This window comes from Macaca mulatta, chromosome 19 (genome assembly GCF_049350105.2).
Source record: "Macaca mulatta isolate MMU2019108-1 chromosome 19, T2T-MMU8v2.0, whole genome shotgun sequence".
Taxonomy (NCBI): Eukaryota; Metazoa; Chordata; class Mammalia; order Primates; family Cercopithecidae; genus Macaca; species Macaca mulatta.
In genome coordinates, this window is record NC_133424.1 from 11,056,649 (window position 1) to 11,074,692 (window position 18,044).

At 51.1% G+C, this 18,044-nt stretch overlaps 1 protein-coding gene and 1 long non-coding RNA gene across 4 annotated transcripts; one reads left to right on the forward strand and one right to left on the reverse strand.

The window, feature by feature from the left end:
* Positions 1 to 92: 92 nt before the first annotated feature.
* On the reverse strand, positions 93 to 8,595 carry ICAM3 (intercellular adhesion molecule 3). 3 transcript variants are annotated; one of them, XM_077976496.1, is made up of 7 exons: positions 8,459 to 8,595; positions 7,260 to 7,526; positions 1,988 to 2,293; positions 1,462 to 1,674; positions 850 to 1,104; positions 482 to 730; positions 93 to 376 (listed from the first exon to the last, which is right to left on the reverse strand). In XM_077976496.1, exons 1-7 carry the CDS (start codon positions 8,532 to 8,534, stop codon positions 174 to 176), a joined length of 1,569 nt encoding a protein of 522 aa, XP_077832622.1. In that variant the 5' UTR covers positions 8,535 to 8,595; the 3' UTR covers positions 93 to 173.
* LOC144336676 (uncharacterized) lies at positions 7,060 to 9,643 on the forward strand. Its single transcript, XR_013408934.1, has 3 exons — positions 7,060 to 7,870; positions 8,202 to 9,104; positions 9,541 to 9,643. It is a non-coding gene; the product is annotated as an uncharacterized LOC144336676 (long non-coding RNA).
* Positions 9,644 to 18,044: the final 8,401 nt, after the last annotated feature.

Here is an 18,044-nt window from a genome sequence, read left to right on the forward strand (position 1 = left end):
AGACCCCTCCTCCTTCCGTCGCAGCGACGCTACTCAGTGGATGTGCACCTGGGTGGGAGAGCCTTGCAGCGCGGGTGGAATCAAACCACAGATTAGGGAATTTGAAGGCTTTATTGGTGCAGAATCTGAGGGCACAGCCAAGCCCCTGCCAACTTTGACCCCGGATCCCAGCGTCACTCAGCTCTGGACGGTTCTTCCCCCATTGCCTCTGTCGGCTGCATAGACGTGAGGGGCAGAGAGGTGCTCTCCTGCCTAACATGGTACCTGCCGCTCCGTTTATGCTCCCTGAAGACGTACATTAAGGCCACTACGACAGTCACCACGCCCAGGATCACTAACACCGCCAAGAAGACAGGGACAAAGTGGGACTTCGGAGCTGTGCAGAGAAAGCGCTAAGTCAATATGCGTCCCCCCCTGTCTCCAACCCCCCCCCGCCCCCCGCGGCTTGCCAGTCCAGGCCCGCGGCCCAGTGTTAGCTCACCCTCAATATCCATCACCACGACCAGGGTGTATTTGCCTTGTGAGCTGGACGCTTGGCATTGATAAGTGCCATTATGTGTTACATTGACGAAGAACGGGATCCCCACCGGCACCTCCCGGTTGGAGCCTTCCTTCAAACACCGCAGCTGGGGGTACGGGTTGCCCCTGGCTTGGCACTGCAGGACGTGTCTCGTTTTGTCTTTCCACTTCAAGTGCTGGGGGCATGTGGCTCGGTCGATTTTGGGACCATCTGTGGAACCACCATGTGTGATCAGACACCCAACACACCCGAGGCACGGTGGTGCAGAGGAGCGTCTAATCTTTCCAGGGCAGGGGTGAAGGGATTAAAGGTCAGGGTGACCGACTCACACAGGACACGCAGCTGGACGCTGCTGTTCCTACACAAGAACTCGCCGTCCACCTCGAGAGTGGCACTGCAGAAGAAGTTGCGTCCGTCGTCACTCTCGGTAGCATTTAACTGAAGTTGAACTGGCTGCCCCGGGGCCGCGGCTGGAACTCCGTCCAGCGTTACCTGGACTCGAGCCCCAGCCATGCAGCTCACGGTCACTGTGGACCCCTCGGGGGCGCTGGGCTCGCTCAGGTTCAGAATGGGTCCTAGGAAGCCTAAAGGCGGGGCATTGCCCAGGAGCTTAATGAACAAGACCTTCCTGCAGGTCAAGCCGCTCCCTCCGCCCTCCCCTTTCGTCTCGGGATATCCGGGCCACGCTTTCGGCGTTCAAGCCTCGCCCTCTTTCTGGGCTTTGTCCAACTTCGGGCACTCAGGCCCAGCCCATGTTGCAACTACTATTGGGGCAAGTCAGGCCCCACCTTTTCGGCTAGTCTCCGCCCCCTCTGCCACGCCCCCAGACTGCTGAGGCCGCGCCCCCTTCCCACGCCTCCTCTTACTAAAGACCGTCAAGTTCTCCCGGGCCTCCAGTCTCTCGCCCCCTAGGATCACGTTGCAGACGATTTCCCGCGCACCCTCCTGATCTGCGCGCGCTGTGGCTGTGGCTGTGGCCGTTAGCATGTCCCCGTGGTTCATGACTGTCGCATTCAGCATCTGGTCCCCCAGTGCCAGGTAGACCTGGGCCTCTGAGGCTGGAAAAAGCCCGTCTAGAGTGCAGTTCACCGGCCACGACTTTTCCACCTCCAAGAACCGGGGGGCCACGAGGCGCGGGGGGGTCACCGGCAGGGCTGGGGAGAAAGGTGGGCATGAGCACAACCCCCAGGACTGTGCCTTCCTCAGGACACCTTCATCCCTCCCATCAGGAATTCTTGCCTACTGCGTCACCCTTCTTCCCAGGACACACACGGCCATGAAAACGGCCTTCTCCAAAGATCCCACGGCTTGGGCCTCCCTTCTGGGGCCACCCTGCCCAGTGGCCTGGGGCTTTACTTCTCAGAAGCCTGTGAGGTCCGGGGCACCCCACTCTCATGAGCCCCAAGGCCAGGGCACCCTCTACCCTGACTCAGCTCATCACCCACCATCTGAAGCCCCTTCGCTCACCAAAGGTTCGGAGTTGGCGGGGGGCTGAGGTGTTCCGGAAGAGTTCCAGCCCCTGGGGCTTCATGTCCAGTTCTGTGCGGCATGAGAAATAGGCTCCGTGGTCCTCTCTGCTGGTCAGCACAGTGGTATTGACCTCTGCTGGCTCCCCCACTGCTGGCTGCCGGGTCAGCTCCTCCTCCCGGCGGAGCAGCACCACCGTGAGGCTGGTCCGGGGCGACCCACCTTCCACTTGGCAGCGCAGGATCAAGTTCTGGCCCACCGGCTGCCAAGGAGGCAGGGGTGCCAGCTCCACGCGCTCCGGGAGGCCTGAGAGAGGAAGGGAGGATGGCACTTAGCGGGTCTTGCAACCCCACCCACCCACCCCAGGGACTGGGGAGGAGACAGGGCGGTCCTGCCGAGAACTGTGAGCTTTGAGTTAATAAACTTACAGGGCTTAGAACTGGGCCAAAGCGTTTGCTATTATCATTAATGCAGTGATTATCATTTCCTGTGTTGTCAGACACCTTGCGAGGCACTAAACAAAATTTTCTGTTCTCCAGGATGGCACAATAAAAAAATTAATAAAGAGGAAGGAAGGGATGAACGTTTATGACTATTTGACATGAATATTACAAATTCCTGTTTATGGCCAGGCGCTGTGGCCCACGCCTATAATCCCAGAGCTTTGGGAGGCTGAGATGGGTGGATCATGAGATCAGGAGTTTGAGATCAGCCTGGCCAACATGGTGAAACCCTGTCTCTACTAAAAATACAAAAATTAGCTGGGTGTGGTGGTGTGCGCCTGTAATCCCAGCTACTTGGGAGGCTGAGGCAGGAGAATCGCTTGAACCCGGGAGGCAGAAGTGGCAGTGAGCCGAGATCACACCATGGCACTCCAGCGACAAGACTTTGTCTCAAAAAAAAAGAAAAAAAGAGAAGAATAGAGAAGATTTCACTAGGTTGTTGTGTGCATGAAGGTGGATGACCTCTTGAAGGTCTAAGGAAAGATACTAAGGAAAGATATTAATAAGCAGTAACTATTTTTTCCCCCCGAGATGGAGTCTTGCTCTGTCACCCAGGCTGACGTGCAGTGGTGTGATCTTGGCTCACTGCAACTTCCGCCACCCGGGTTCACGCGATTCTCCTGTCTCAGCCTCCCGAGTAGCTGGGGCTACAGGAGTATGCCACCATGCCAGGCTAATTTTTTTGTATTTTTAGTAGAGACGGAATTTCGCCATGTTGCCTAGGTTGCTCTTGAACTCCTAAGCTCAGGTCATCTGCCCGCCTTGGCCTCCCAAAGTGCTGGAATTACAGGCGTGAGCCACCGTTCCCGGCCCTTTCTCTCTCTCTCTCTTTTTTTTTTTTTTTTTTTTTTGAGACAGAGTCTCGCTCTTGTCGCCCAAGCTGGAGTGCAGTGGCAGGATCTCGGCTCACTGCAACCTCCGCCTCCTGGGTTCAAGCGATTCTCCCACCTCAGTCTCCCAAGTAGCTAGGATTATAGGTGCCCGCCACCATGTCTGGCTAATTTTTTATTTTATTTTTAGTAGTGACGTGGTTTCACCATGTTGGTCAGGCTGGTCTCAAACTCCTGACCTCAGGTGATCCACCTGCCTTGGCCTCCTAAAGTGCTGGAATTACAGGTGTGAGCCACCATGCCCTATTTTTGTATTTTTAGTAGATGGGATTTCACCATGTTGGCCAGGCTGATCTTGAACTCCTGGCCTCAAGTGATTCACCCACCTCAGCCTCCCAAAGTGTTGGGATTACAGGTGTGAGCCACAGCGCCTGGCCTTTTTCTCTTTTATGGATGGAGAAATATATAGCCCAGAGAGGGGAGGTGAATTACTTAAGGACGCACAAACGGTAAGTAGCAGAGGCGCCTCCTGGATATCATGTCTAGGGACTCTGTTGGCCCCTTCTCCTAGCTTCTGGCCTGAACACCTGCTTTGGCCTCTACCAGAGATTAGTTCAGTTCTCTCCAAGCAGGTTCAGACACTCAGGGCTTTCCTGGTTCACCAGCCCTGTGGCAGCCTCTCAAGATGCTCTGGTACAGTCACAGGAGACTTGACACTCCCAGGCTGGGTGCCCTCCCAGGTACACCTACAAAACCCTGGGCCTCAGGGTGGGCACTGTGGCTCATGTTTGTAATCCCAGCACTTTGGGAGGCCAAGATGGGCAGATCACCTGAGACCAGGAGTTCAAGACCAGCCTTGCCAACATGGTGAAACCCCGTCTCTACTAAAAATACAAAAATTAGCCAGGCGTGGTAGCACGTGCCTGTAATCCCAGCTACTCAGGAGGCTGAGGCACGAGAATCACTGGAACCCAGGAGGCAAAGGTTGCAGTGAGCTGAGATAGTGCCACTGCACTCCAGCCTGGTGACAGAGTGGGACTCTATGTCAAAAAAAAAAAAAAAAAAAAAAAAGAGCTAGGTGACTCACGCCTGTAATCCCACCACTTTGGGAGGCCGAGGGAGGCGGATCACTTGAGGTCAGGAGTTTGAGACCAACCTGGCCAACTTGGCAAAACCCTGTCTCTACTAAAAATCAATACAAAAATTAGCCAGGCGTGGTGGCACATGCCTGTGATCCCAATTACTAAGGAGGCTAAGACAGGAGAATCACTTGAACCCAGGAGGCAGAGTTTGCAGTGAGCTGACATCGCGCCATTGCACTCCAGCCTGGGGGACAAGAGCAAGACTCCGTCTCAAAGGATAAAAAAAATAAAATCAAAAAGTAGGCCAGGCATGGTGGCTCACGCTTGTAATCCCAGCACTTTGGGAGGCCAAGGCACTTGAGGCCAGGAGTTTGAGACCAGCCTGGGCAACATGGTGAAATCCCGTCTCTACTAAAAATAAAAAAATTAGCTGGGCGTGGTGGTGCACACCCGTAGTCCCAGCTACTCAGCAGGCTGAGGCAGGAAAATCTCTTGAACTTGGGAGGTGGAGGTTGCAGTGAGCTGAGATCGTGCCACTGCACTCCAGCCTGGGCAACAGAGTGAGACTCCATCTCCAAAAAAAAAAAAAAAAGAAGAAGAAGAAAAGGCCAGGCATGGTGGCTCACGCCTGTAATCCCAGCACTTTGGGAGGTCGAGGCAGGTGGATCATGAGGTCAGAAGTTCGAGACCAGCTTGACCAACATGTTGAAACCTTGTCTCTACTAAAAATACAAAAATGAGCCGGGCATGTTGGCATGTGCCTATAATCGCAGCTACTCAGGAGGCTGAGGCAGGAGAATCGCTTGAACCCGGGAGGCAGAGGTTGCAGTGAGCCACGATTGCACCACTGCACTCCAGCCTAGGGGACAGAGCAAGACTCCGTCTCAAAAAAAAAAAAAGAAAAAGAAAAAAAAAAAGTAGCCAGGTACAGTGGCTCAGGCCTGCAATCCCAGCTACTGGAGAGCTGAAGAGGATTGCATGAGCCCAGGAGTTTGAGACCAACCTGGGCAATATAGGGAGAGCCTGTCTCTAAAATAAAAGTATAAAAAAGTGTAAATATAAAACCTCTATTCACCTACTGCTGACTGAAAGGGGTACCCCCTTTTTTTTGCTTAAGAGACAGGGTCTTACTTTTTCGCGCAGGCTGGAGTGCAGTGGTGCAATTATAGCTCACTATAGCCTTGAACTCCTGGGCTCAAGCAACTCTCCCACCTCGGCCCCCCAAGTAGCTGAGACTTCGGGCATGTACCACCATGCCCAGCTAATTTTTTTTTTTTTTTTTTTTGAGACGGAGTCTCACTCTGTCGCCCAGGCTGGAGTGCAGTGGCGCAATCTCCACTCACTGCAAGCTCCATCGCCTCCCGGGTTAATGCCATTTTCCTGCCTCAGCCTCCCTAGAAGCTGGGACTACAGGTGCCCACCACCACACCCGGCTACTTTTTTTGTATTTTCAATAGAGATGGGGTTTCACGGTGTTTGCCAGGATGGTCTCGATCTTCTGACCTCGTGGTCCGCCCACCTCGGCCTCCCAAAGTGCTGGGATTACAGGTGTGAGCCACCACGCCCGGCCCCAGCTAATATTTTTTATTTATTTTTGTAGAGACAAGGTGTCCCTATGTTGCTCAGCCTGGTCTTAAATTTCTGGGCTCAAGCAATCTTCCTGCCTTGGCCTCCCAAAGTGTTGAAATTATTGTTGGGGTCAGGCAAGGTGGCTCACACCTGTAATCCCAGCATTTCGAGAGGCCAAGGTGGACAGATCACAAGGTCAGGAGTTAAAGACCAGCCTGGCTAACATGGTGAAACCCCATCTCTACAAAAAATACAAAAATTAGCTGGGCATGCTGGCGCATGCCTATAATCCCAGCTACTTGGGAGGCTGAGGCAGGAGAATGCTTGAACTGGGACCTGGGAGGCAGAGGTCGTGGTGAGCCAAGATGGCACCGCTGCACTCCAGTCTGGGCTACAGAGCAACAGACTTCATCTCAAAAAAAAAAAAAAAAACTTGTTGGGGCAGGGTGCAGTGGCTCATGCCTGTAATCCCAGCACTTCGGGAGACCAAAGCAGGCGGATTACCTGAGGTGAGGAGTTCAAGACCAGACTGGCCAACATGATGAAATGCCATCTCAGGCGGGCGCAGTGGCTCAAGCCTGTAATCCCCGCACTTTGGGAGGCCAAGATGGGCGGATCACGAGGTCAGGAGATCGAGACCATCCTGGCTAACACGTTGAAACCCCGTCTCTACTAAAAAAAATACAAAAAAACTAGCCGGGCGAGGTGGCGGGCGCCTGTAGTCCCAGCTACTCGGGAGGCTGAGGCAGGAGAATGGCATAAGCCCGGGAGGCGGAGCTTGCAGTGAGCTGAGATCCGGCCACTGCACTCCAGCCTGGGCTGGACAGAGCCAGACTCCGTCTCAAAAAAAAAAGAAAAAGAAATGCCATCTCTACTAAAAATACAAAATTACCCGGGTGTGGTGGCGTGCATGTGTAATCCCAGCCACTCGGGAGGCCGAGGCAGGAGAATCACTTGAACCCAGGAGGCGAAGGTTGCAGTGAGCCGAGATTGCGCCACTGCACTCCAGCCTGGGCAAAAAGAGCGAAACTCTGTCTCAAAAAAAAAAAAAAAAAAAAAATGTTGGTTGGGGCCCAAGTTAATTGATTTCACAACTGCTGCCTTGGCATGAGATTGAGATGTGTCTCTATGTCTTTGTATCTCACACACACAAATGTCCAGGTCTGAGCTCTGGGTCAGAATCCTGGTCCATTCTTTGCAAACTGAGGGTCTCCATTCTCCTGAGCCATCGGCCATCTGCCCACACCACTACCCAACACCAGTCCCACCTCCGGACACATCGACTCACTGTACACGGTGATGTCAGAGAAGCCTGTTATCTGGGAGCCATTGCAGTACCCTGAACAGAGGATCCGACTGTTGCCAGTCACGTTGCTGAGCTGGAAGGCTGCCCAGCCTGTGCCATTGTCCACCAGCTCCTTTGATAGGGACGTCTCCAAGATGATTTTCTTAGAGCTGGGGCAATCAGTACTGCAGTTCACCAACAGGGACCCTCCAGCAGGAAACACAGGGTTCTGGGGCTCCACCCGCAGCAGGAACTCCTGCCCCTGGGCACCTTCAGGAACATGAAGAAATCCTGGTGTTTGTTTTGTTGCCCCCCAACCCGCGTATCAGCAGGCCCCACCATTTAACACCTCTTTCCTTGTGCCGAGATAGAAGGGTTCCCACCCTCATGGTCCAGTGGGAAAGGCAGAATCCATCAGGGACCAGGGAGAACTCAGAAGGAGGCCAGAAGAGGCTCTGATCCAGCATAGGAGGAGGTGAGTCAGGGAAGGCTTCCTGGAGGAGGAGACCATGCCAGCCTGAAACTGAAAGCTAAGTAAGAGTTAGCAAGTGAAAGGGACAGGTGATCCTGGCAGAGGGAACCACATACGCAAAGGGCAAATTTCAGGAGTTCAGGCCGGGCGCGGTGGCTCAAGCCTGTAATCCCAGCACTTTGGGAGGCCGAGACGGGCGGATCATGAGGTCAGGAGATCGAGACCATCCTGGCTAACACAGTGAAACCCCGTCTCTACTAAAATACAAAAAAAAACTAGCCGGGCGAGGTGGCGGGCGCCTGTAGTCCCAGCTACTCGGGAGGCTGAGGCAGGAGAATGGCGTGAACCCGGGAGGCGGAGCTTGCAGTGAGCTGAGATCCGGCCACTGCACTCCAGCCTGGGCGACAGAGCGAGACTCCGTCTCAAAAAAAAAAAAAAAAAAAAAAAAAAAAAAAAAAATTTCAGGAGTTCAGATGGAGCAGGAAGCGTGAGGGGTGTGTGTGTGTGTGTGTGTGTGTGTTGGGGAAGAGGGATGGCGTAGAAGCCGTATGCTGGGGCCTGACCACCTGAAGGCAGAACTAAGGAACCAGAACTTTCTCCCGAGGATACGGGGTCAGCAGCCAGGTCGCAGTGTGGCAGGATGCAAAGAGTGTTGCATTCTCTTCCTCCACCTTCTACTGAGCCCCAAAACCCAGCCCTCTCCAGCCCTCCTGGGCTTGACCAGCCTCACCTGGGGTCAGCAGACAGCAGACCAGCAGAGTCCAGCAGGCCCCGGGCCACGATACGGATGGTACTATGGTGGCCATTCTGACAGAAGAAGGTGCCTTCCTGAGGTGCCCCAAGGGCAGGCAGGGGGAAAGGCGGGGCCTCCCACTGAGACGGAAGCATAGCGGTTAAGATTGCAGAAGTCTGGGGACTGCACCTTACCCAGGCCTGTGGGGAGAAGGGGATGCTGTGGCCCTGGGGGGCTAGAATGGGGGACCCAGACGGGGCTCTGCAAAGTGGCCAGCACTGCTGAGTCTCCCCCAGGGACAGGGCTGGTCTCAGTTGCACTGCTGGCCCCCAGTTCCTAGCCAGGAAATGCTAACTGAACTGGCTTCCTTTGTTCTCAGCACTGGGAAGCCTGGGTGTGGGGGTATGAGGCATCTCCTTCCGGCTGAACTTAGGTGGGGAGGGGAATATTCTGTTCCCAGAGAGGAAGTTAATGGGGGAAACCTGTAGGCACCACTGTTTAGATGCTAAGGTGGGATTTCAAGGAAACATAAAACAAACAAACAAACAAACAAAAAAACCAGAAGCAGAGTCTTGCTATGTTGCCCCGACTGGTCTTGAGCTCCTGGCCTTGAGATGGCCTCCTCCCATCCTGACCTCCCAAAGTGTTGCGGTTACAGGCGTGAGCCACAACGCCTGGCCACCTTTGAAGATCTTGAGGACATCTCCCTATCTTTGAAGATTTTGGGGATCCCCCCTCCCATGCACGAAGAGCTAAGGTAGGTGATTTGGGGACAGCTGAGTCCCTGAGCCACTGTCTTTCCAGGATTCGATTTGGCTTTTGTTTTGTTTTGAGACAGGGTCTCACTCTGTTGCCCAGGCTGGAGTGCAGTAGTGGGATCTCGGCTCACTGCAGCCTCTGCCTCCCTGGTTCAAACAATTCTCCTGCCTCAGCCTCCCGAGTAGCTGGGATTACAGGCATGTGCCATCATGCCCGGCTAATTTTTGTACTTTTTGGTAAGAGATGGGGTTTCACCATGTTGGCCAAGCTGGTCTCAAACTTCTGACCTCAAGTGAGTCGCCTGCCTTGGCCTCCCAAAGTGCTGGGATTACAGGCATAAGCCACCTCGCCCAACCTTCCAGGATTCTACTTGTAACTGGCCTTTACCTCATCCTGTTGCCCCCTTGCCCACCTTTCCAGGCAGCTGGTCACTTCATTCCAAGGGAAGGCACCAAGGGGACCAGGGGGGACTCCCACCTTTGACCTGCTGCTGACCTCAGGCCTCTGACCTGTCTTCTGGGCCTAACATCTGAGCACCAGAGAGGGACCTTGTTGAGGGCCTTGATGGAGCCCTGCGTTCACCCACTTTTCCCAGAGCTTGAGGTCACAGCACCTCCTCTCTCATCTGGAGCACCCCCACCTTCCTAATCAGGTCCCTCCTCTATTCCTCTGCCTTCCGAACAATTCATTTCCCACCTAGTGTTGAGAGAGCAGCTAAAACCCAAGTCTAGTGTATTTGTAAATAGCAGGGCCCAGTAGCATGGACCTGGTGCCTGTAGTCCCAGCTCCTTGGAAGGCTGAGGAGAGGATCGCTTGAGCCTGGGAGATCAAAGCTGCAGTGAGCTGAGATTGTGCCCCTGCACTCCAGCCTAGGCGACACAGTGAGACCCTGTTTCCAAAAAAAATAATAATAAAATAAAATAAAAAAGATGCCAGACTTAGTGGCTCAAGTCTGTAATCCCAGCAGAACTTTGGGAGGCTGAGGTGGGCAGATCAAGAGGTCAGGAAATCGAGACCGTCCTGGCTAACACAGTGAAACCCCGTTTCCACCAAAAATATAAAAAATTAGCTGGACGTTGTGGCGGGCGCCTGTAGTCCCAGCAACTCGGGAGGCTGAAGCAGAAGAATCACTTGAACCCGGGAGGCAGAGGTTGTAGTGAGCGGAGATTGTGCCGCTGCACTACAGCCTGGGTGACAGAGCAAGACTCCGTCTCAAAAATACATACATACATATATATATATATATATATATATATATATATATATATAAAATATATATTATATATTATAGATATGATTTATAATAATTATGTAATAGTGAGACCCCGTTTCTAAAAATAAAAAAGAAAGAAATATTTGTAAATAAGTAATATTTCTTTTTTGTTTTTTGAAACAGAGTCTCACTGTGTCACCCAGGCTGGAGTGCAGGGGCGCAATCTCAGCTAACTGTAATCTCAGCCTCCTGAGTTCAAGCGATCCTCCCACCTCAGCCTCCCTAGGATCTGGGACCACAGGTGCACACCACCATGCCTGGCTAATTTTTTGTAGAGACGGCTTTCATCATATTGCCCAGGTTGGTCTTGAACTCCTAAGCTTAGGGGATCTGCCTGCCTTGACCTCCCAAAGTGCTGGGATTATCAGTGTACCCTTCTACACCCTCCAGTAATATTTCTGATGATGAAGTATTTCTGGGCCAGGAGTGGTGTCTCACACCTGTAATCCTAGCACTTTGGGAGGTCAAGATGGGTGGATCCCTTGAGGTCGGGAGTTCCAGACCAGCCTGGGCAGCATGCCAAAACCCTGTCTCTACTAAAAATACAAAAAATCAGCCAAGCTTGATGGCACACACCTGTAGTCCCAGCTACTCAGGAGGCTGCAGCAGGAGGATTGCTTGAGTCGGGGAAGTGGAGGTTGCAGTTAGCTGAGATTGTGCCCCTGCACTCCAGTCTGGGCGGCAGAGAAAGGTCACCTACACATGTTTAAGGAGCTCCTGCACATATCTCAAGCCGTTGACAAGAAAGCAAATACAGTCTGGATTGCAAACAGTGTATAAATTAAACTCCAGCTGTTTTTTTTTTTGTTTTTTTTTTTTTTGAGACAGGGTCTGACTCTGTCACCCAGGCTGGAGTGCAGTGGCACAGTCTGGGGCTCACTGCAACCTCTGCCTCCCAGGTTCAAGTGATTATCCCACCTCAGCTTCCTGAGTAGCTGGGATTATAGGCACGCACCACCACACCCAGCTAATTTTTTGTATTTTTAGTAGAGACAGGGTTTCTTTTTTTTTTTTTTTTTTTTTTTTTTTGAGATGGAGTCTCGCTCTGCCGCCCAGGCTGGAGTGCAGTGGCCGGATCTCTGCTCACTGCAAGCTCCGCCTCCCGGGTTCACGCCATTCTCCTGCCTCAGCCTCCCGAGTAGCTGGGACTACAGGCGCCCACCACCGCGCCCGGCTAGTTTTTTGTATTTTTTAGTAGAGACGGGGTTTCACCATGTTAGCCAGGATGGTCTCAATCTCCTGACCTCGGCCATGTTAGCCAGGATGGTCTCGATCTCCTGACCTCGTGATCCGCCCGCCTCGGCCTCCCAAAGTGCTGGGATTACAGGCTTGAGCCACCGCGCCCGGCCGAGACAGGGTTTCACCGTGTTGACCAGGCTAGTCTCGAACTCCTGACCTCAGGTGATCCGCCTGCCTTGGCCTCCCAAAGTGCTAGGATTACAGGCCTGAGCTACCACAACTGGCCTCCAGCTGATTTTTGACAGCCACATTGTTGCTATAGTATCCTTTTTAGGAGTGATGGTGATGGTCTCTGGTTCTCCTCATTCCCACAAAGGTTGTTGAACCACAGCACCAGTAACACTGAGAATGCTAAGGGCTGTAACCCAGGCTTTCTCCCAGGTTCTCTGGTGTGTGCCCTCCTGGTGACAATGAAATTGAAGCTAATTGCTTTCACTGGTTGAGTCTCTGATCTTGAGTGGCTGTGTCCACATTTCTTTTTTTTTTTTTTTTTCTGGTAGGAATAACTACTTTTCTGCATCCATACTCCATAGACTCTGTCATTTTCAGACATCCTGGGATGAAAAGATTTGGCTTTTTTTTTTTTTTTTTTTTTTTTTTTTTCCTGAGACAGGGTCTGGCTGTGCTGCCCAGGCTGGAACGCAGTGGCTTAATCATGGCTCACTGCAACCTTGACCTCACAGGCTCAGGTGATCCTCCCACTTCAGCCTCCCTAGAAACTGGGACTATAGGTAGGTGCCACTACACTCGGCTCATTTTTGTATTTTTTCGTTTTTTTTTTTTTTTTTTGAGACAGAGTCTCGCTCTGTCACCCAGGCTGGAGTGCAGTGGCCGGATCTCAGCTCACTGCAAGCTCCGCCTCCCGGGTTTACGCCATTCTCCTGCCTCAGCCTCCCAAGTAGCTGGGACTACAGGCGCCCGCCACCTCACCCGGCTAGTTTTTTGTATTTTTTAGTAGAGATGGGGTTTCACCGTGTTAGCCAGGATGGTCTCGATCTCCTGACCTCGTGATCCGCCCGTCTCGGCCTCCCAAAGTGCTGGGATTACAGGCTTGAGCCACCGCGCCCGGCCATTTTTGTATTTTTTCTAGAGATGAGTGTTTGACATATTGCCCAAGCTGATCTCGAACCCCTGGACTCAAGCGATCCTCCCACCTCAACCTCCCAAAGTGCTGGGATTACAGGAGTGAGCCACTGTGTTTGGTTTTCACTCAGGCTATTAAACAATGAAGGTAGTTATTGATCCTGTCTCTTTCGTATTCTTCTTCTTGTTTTTTTTTTTGAGGGGTGGGAATGAGTCTCGCTCTGTCGCCCAGGCTGGGCTCACTGCAACCTCCACCTCCCGGGTTCAAGTGATTCTCCTGCCTCAGCCTCCTGAGTAGCTGGCATTACAGGTGCACGCCACCACACCTGGCTAATTTTTGTACTTTTATTAGAGACGGGGGTTTCACCATGTTGGTCAGGCTGGCATATTCTTCTTTCTAAGAACTGAAAGTGAGGGGGCTGTATGGAATCTCTTCATGCACCAGGAACTGAGTTCTGAAGATGATATTATTATTATCAGTATTTTTTCAGATGAATTCTCACTTTGTTGCCCAGGCTGGAGTGCAGTGGTTCAATCTTGGCTCACTGCAACCTCTGCCTTCCAAGTTCAAACGATTCTCCTGCCTCAGCCTCCCAAGTAGCTGGAATGACAGGCACCTGCCACCACATCTGGCTAATTTTTCTATTTTTAGTAGAGACAGGTGTTTCACCCTGTTGGCCAGGCTGGTCACATCTGGCTAATTTTTCTATTTTTAGTAGAGACAGGTGTTTCACCCTGTTGGCCAGGCTGGTCTCGAACTCCTGACCTCAGGTGATCCACCTGCCTTGGCTTCCCAAAGTGCTGGGATTACAGGCGTGAGCCACCGTGCCCAGCTGAAGATGATCTTACTAAATTGCTGTTCTGATAATCATGGATTGACACTGTTCCTTTCCTTTATTGTGAAAAAGCTAAACTTGGCTGGGCATGGTGGCTCACATCTGTAATCCCAGCACTTTAGGAGAGTGAGGTGGGAGGATTGCTTGAGGCCAGGAGTTTGAGACCAGCCTGGGCAACATAGGGAGACCCCCATCTTTATTATTAAAAAAAAAAAAAAAATTAAAGAAAAAATTAAAAACCCTCTAAAAGCCTTTTGGGAATCTTCAATAAAAACATGGGACCTATTCCATAAATAAACTTTTTTTTTTTCCTTTGCGACTGAGTCTTGCTCTGTCACCAGGTTGGAGTGCAGTGGCACGGTATTGGCTCACTGCAACCTCTGCCTCCCAGGTTCAAGCAATTCTCCTGCATCAGCCTCCCAAGTAGCTAGGCCTACAGGCGTGTGCCACCACAACCAGCTAATTTTTGTATTTTTAGTAGAGTCAGGGTTTCACCATGTTGGCTACGATGGTCTCAATGTCTTGACCTTGTGATCAGCCTGCCTGGCCTCTGAAAGTGCTGGGATTACAGGCATAAGCCACTGTGCCTGGACTTTTTTGTTGTTGTTGTTGTTGTTGTTGTTGTTGTTGTTGTTGTTGTTGTTTTTTGAGATGGCGTCTCGCTCTGTCTCCCAGGCTGGAGTACAGTGCCGCAACCTCGGCTCACTGCAACCTCCACCTTCCGGGTTCAAGCAGTTCTCCTGCCTCAGCCTCCAGACTAGCTGGGATTACAGGTGTGTGCCACCACACCTGGCTAATTTTTGTATTTGTAGTAGAAATGGGGTTTTGCCATGTCGGCCAAGCTGGTCTCGATCTGCTGACCTCAGGTGATCCACCGACCTCAGGTGATCCACCTGCCTTGGCCTCCCAAAGTGCTGTGATTACAAGCGTAAGCTGCTGTGCCCAGTCAAAATATCATATATTATGTACAGAAATAATAAGATCAGCCAGGTGCGGTGGCTCATGCCTATAATTCCAGGACGTTGGGAGGCTGAAGTGGATGGATTACCTGAGGTCAGGAGTTCGAGACCAGCCTGGCTAACATGATGAAACCTGGTCTCTACTAAAAATCCAAAAAATTAGCCAGGCATGGTGGCTCGTGCCTGTAATCCCAGCTACTTGTGAGGCTGAGGCAGGAGAATCACTTGAACCTCAGAGGAGGAGTTTACAGTGAGCTGAGGTCGCACCATTGCACTCCAGCTTGGGCAACAAGAGAGAAACAATGTCTCAAAACAAAAACAAACAAACAAAAAACAAACAAACAAAAAACCCAATAAATAATAAGACCATTTGGAATTACTGGACTAATAGAATAGTTAAGGTTTCTATAGAAGCAACAAAATGTATTTTGAAAGGGCTGCTAACTATTGATACTGACAGTATTTCATTCCTATGAGTGATTCAAGCATATTATAAATAGCTAGTAAAAGCCTGGCCAACATGGCTACTAAAAATACAAAAAATTCACTGGACGTAGTGGTGCACGCCTCTACTCCCAGATACTTGGAAGACTGAGGCACAAGAACTGACAGCCTGGAGGCGGAGGTTGCAGTGAGCCAAGATCGTGCCACTGCACTCCAGCCAGGATGACAGAGCAAGATTCTGTCGCAAAAATAAAAATAAATAAATACCTCGTAAAGGGAACAGAGCCTGTGGGGGGTTGAGCAAAATGTACTAGCTGTACCTGCACTGAGTATAACGGCTTTATGATTATGAGGAAACAACCTTTTTTTTTTTTTTTTTTTTTTTGAGATAAAGTCTTGCTCTGTCGCTCAGGCTGGAGTGCGGTGGTACAATCTCGGCTCGCTACAACCTCCACCTCCCCGGTTCAAGTGATTCTCCTGCCTCAGCTACCCAAGTAGCTGAGATAATAGGCGCCTGCCACCACACCCAGCTAATTTTTTTATTTTTAGTAGAGACAGGGTTTCACCATGTTGGCCAGGCTTGTCTTGAACTCCTGACCTCAGGTGATTCACCCGCCTTGGCCTCCCACAGAGTTGGGATTACAGGCATAAGCCACCGCGCCCGGCCCCAGCCAAAATCTTTAATAGCAATGCAGAAAAAGGAAAAAAAAAACAGGCCAGGCGCGGTGGCTCATGACTGTAATTCCAGCACTTTGGGAGGCCGAGGTGAGCGGATCACTTGAAGTTAGGAGTTCGAGACCAGCCTGGCCAACATGGCGAAACCCCATCTCTACTAAAAATACAAAAATTAGTCAGGCGTACTGGCCCCAGGCCTGTAATCCCAGCTACTTGGGAGACTGAGGCAGGAGAATCGCTTGGACCCAGGAGGCAGAGGTTGCAGTGAGCCAAGATCATGCCACTGCACTCCTGCCTGGGCGACAGAACAAGGCTACATCTCAAAAAAAAAAAAAAGTTAACAAGACAAACAACCTAGTTTCATCCACAAATATGTTGCAAGGGGGCAAAAGACATAAAGAGGAACCCATAGACCAAAAGAGACTTACAGAAAACTGGCCTCGACCAAATGCAATTGGGGACCTTGTTTGTATTTTTGTTTAATTTAATTTAATTTTTTGAGATGGAGTTTCACTCTTGTTGCCCAGGCTGGAGTGCAGTGGCGCAATCTCGGCTCACTGCAACCTCCGCCTCCTGGGTTCAAGCATTTCTCCTGCCTCAGACTCCTGAGTAGCTGGGATTATAGGCGCATGCCACCGCACCCAGCTAATTTTTGTATTTTTAGTAGAGACGGGGTTTTGCCATGTTGGCCATGTTGGTCTCTCTTGACCTCAGGTGGTCTGCCTGCCTCGGCCAACCAAAGTGCTAGGATTACAGGCGTGAGCCACTGTGCCTGGCCCTGTATTTTTATTTTTTATTTTATTTTTTCAGAACTAAAAGAGACTTACAGAAAACTAGCCTCAACCAAATGCAATTGGGGACCTTGTTTGTATTTTTATTTAATTATTCAGAACTAAAAATAAATGATCTATTGGGCAGGTGTGGTGGCTCATGCCTGAAAGCCTAGCACTTTGGGAGGCTGAGGTAGGGGGATCATTTAAGCCCGGGACTTCACCAACCTGGATAACATGACGAAACTTCGGCTCTACAAAAAATACAGAAATTAACTTGAGCGTGGGAGGGGGAGGTTGCAGTGAGCAGAGATTGCGCCACTGCACTCCAGCCTGGATGACAGAGCAAGACTCTGTTTCAAAACTATGGGGACAGTAAATAACAGATCAGCGGTTGCCAGGGGTTAGTGAGAAGAGAGGGATGAATAGGCAGTGCATGAATGACTTAGCGCAGGGAAACTACTCCATGTGATACTATATTGATGGGTTCATGCTTTACACGTTTGTCCAACCCCACAGAACGTACAACAGCAAGAGTGAACCCTCATGTAAAGTACAAACTTCAGGAGAAAATGATATGTCAGTAGAGGTTCATAGTTTTTTTTTTTTTTTTTTTTTTCAGATGGAGTGTCGCTCTGCCGCCCAGGCTGGAGTGCAGTAGCACGATCTTGGCTCACTGCAACCTCCACCTCCACCTCCCGGGTTCAAGCAATTCTCCTGCCTCAGCCTCCTGAGTAGCTGGGAGTACAGGTGCCCACCACCATGCATGGCTAGTTTTTGTATTTTTAGTAGAGATGGGGTTTCACCATGTTGCCCAGGCTGGTCTTGAACTCCTGACCTCCCAAAGTGCTGGGATTACAGGCATGAACCACCGTGTCTGCCGAGGTTCATAGATTCTAACAAATGTATCACTGTGGTATAGGATGTGGACAGCAAGGGAGGTTGTGCAGGGGGGTGGGGGGGAGGGGGCATAGGAGAACTCTGTATTTTCCACTCAACTTTGCTGTAAACCTAAAACTGTTCTTTTTTTTTTTTTTTTTTTTTTTTTTTTTTTTTTTTTTTGAGACGGAGTCTCGCTCTGTCGCCCAGACTGGAGTGCAGTGGCGCGATCTCGGCTCACTGCAAGCTCCGCCTCCCGGGTTCACGCCATTGTCCTGCCTCAGCCTCCGGAGTAGCTGGGACTACAGGCGCCCGCCACCACGCCCGGCTAATTTCTTTTTGTATTTTTAGTAGAGACGGGGTTTCACCGTGTTAGCCAGGATGGTCTCGATCTCCTGACCTCGTGATCCGCCCGCCTCGGCCTCCCAAAGTGCTGGGATTACAGGCTTGAGCCACCGTGCCCGGCCAACCTAAAACTGTTCTAAACAAATTGAGTTGTTATCCTATTACTCAAGAGGCTAAGGTGGGAGGATCACTTGAGCCCAGGAGTTTGAGACCAGGCTGGGCAGCAGAGTAAGACTCTGTATCTACAAAAAATTTTAGAATTAGCCAGATGGCCAGGTGTGGTGGCTCACACCTATAATCTCAGCACTTTTGGAGGCTGAG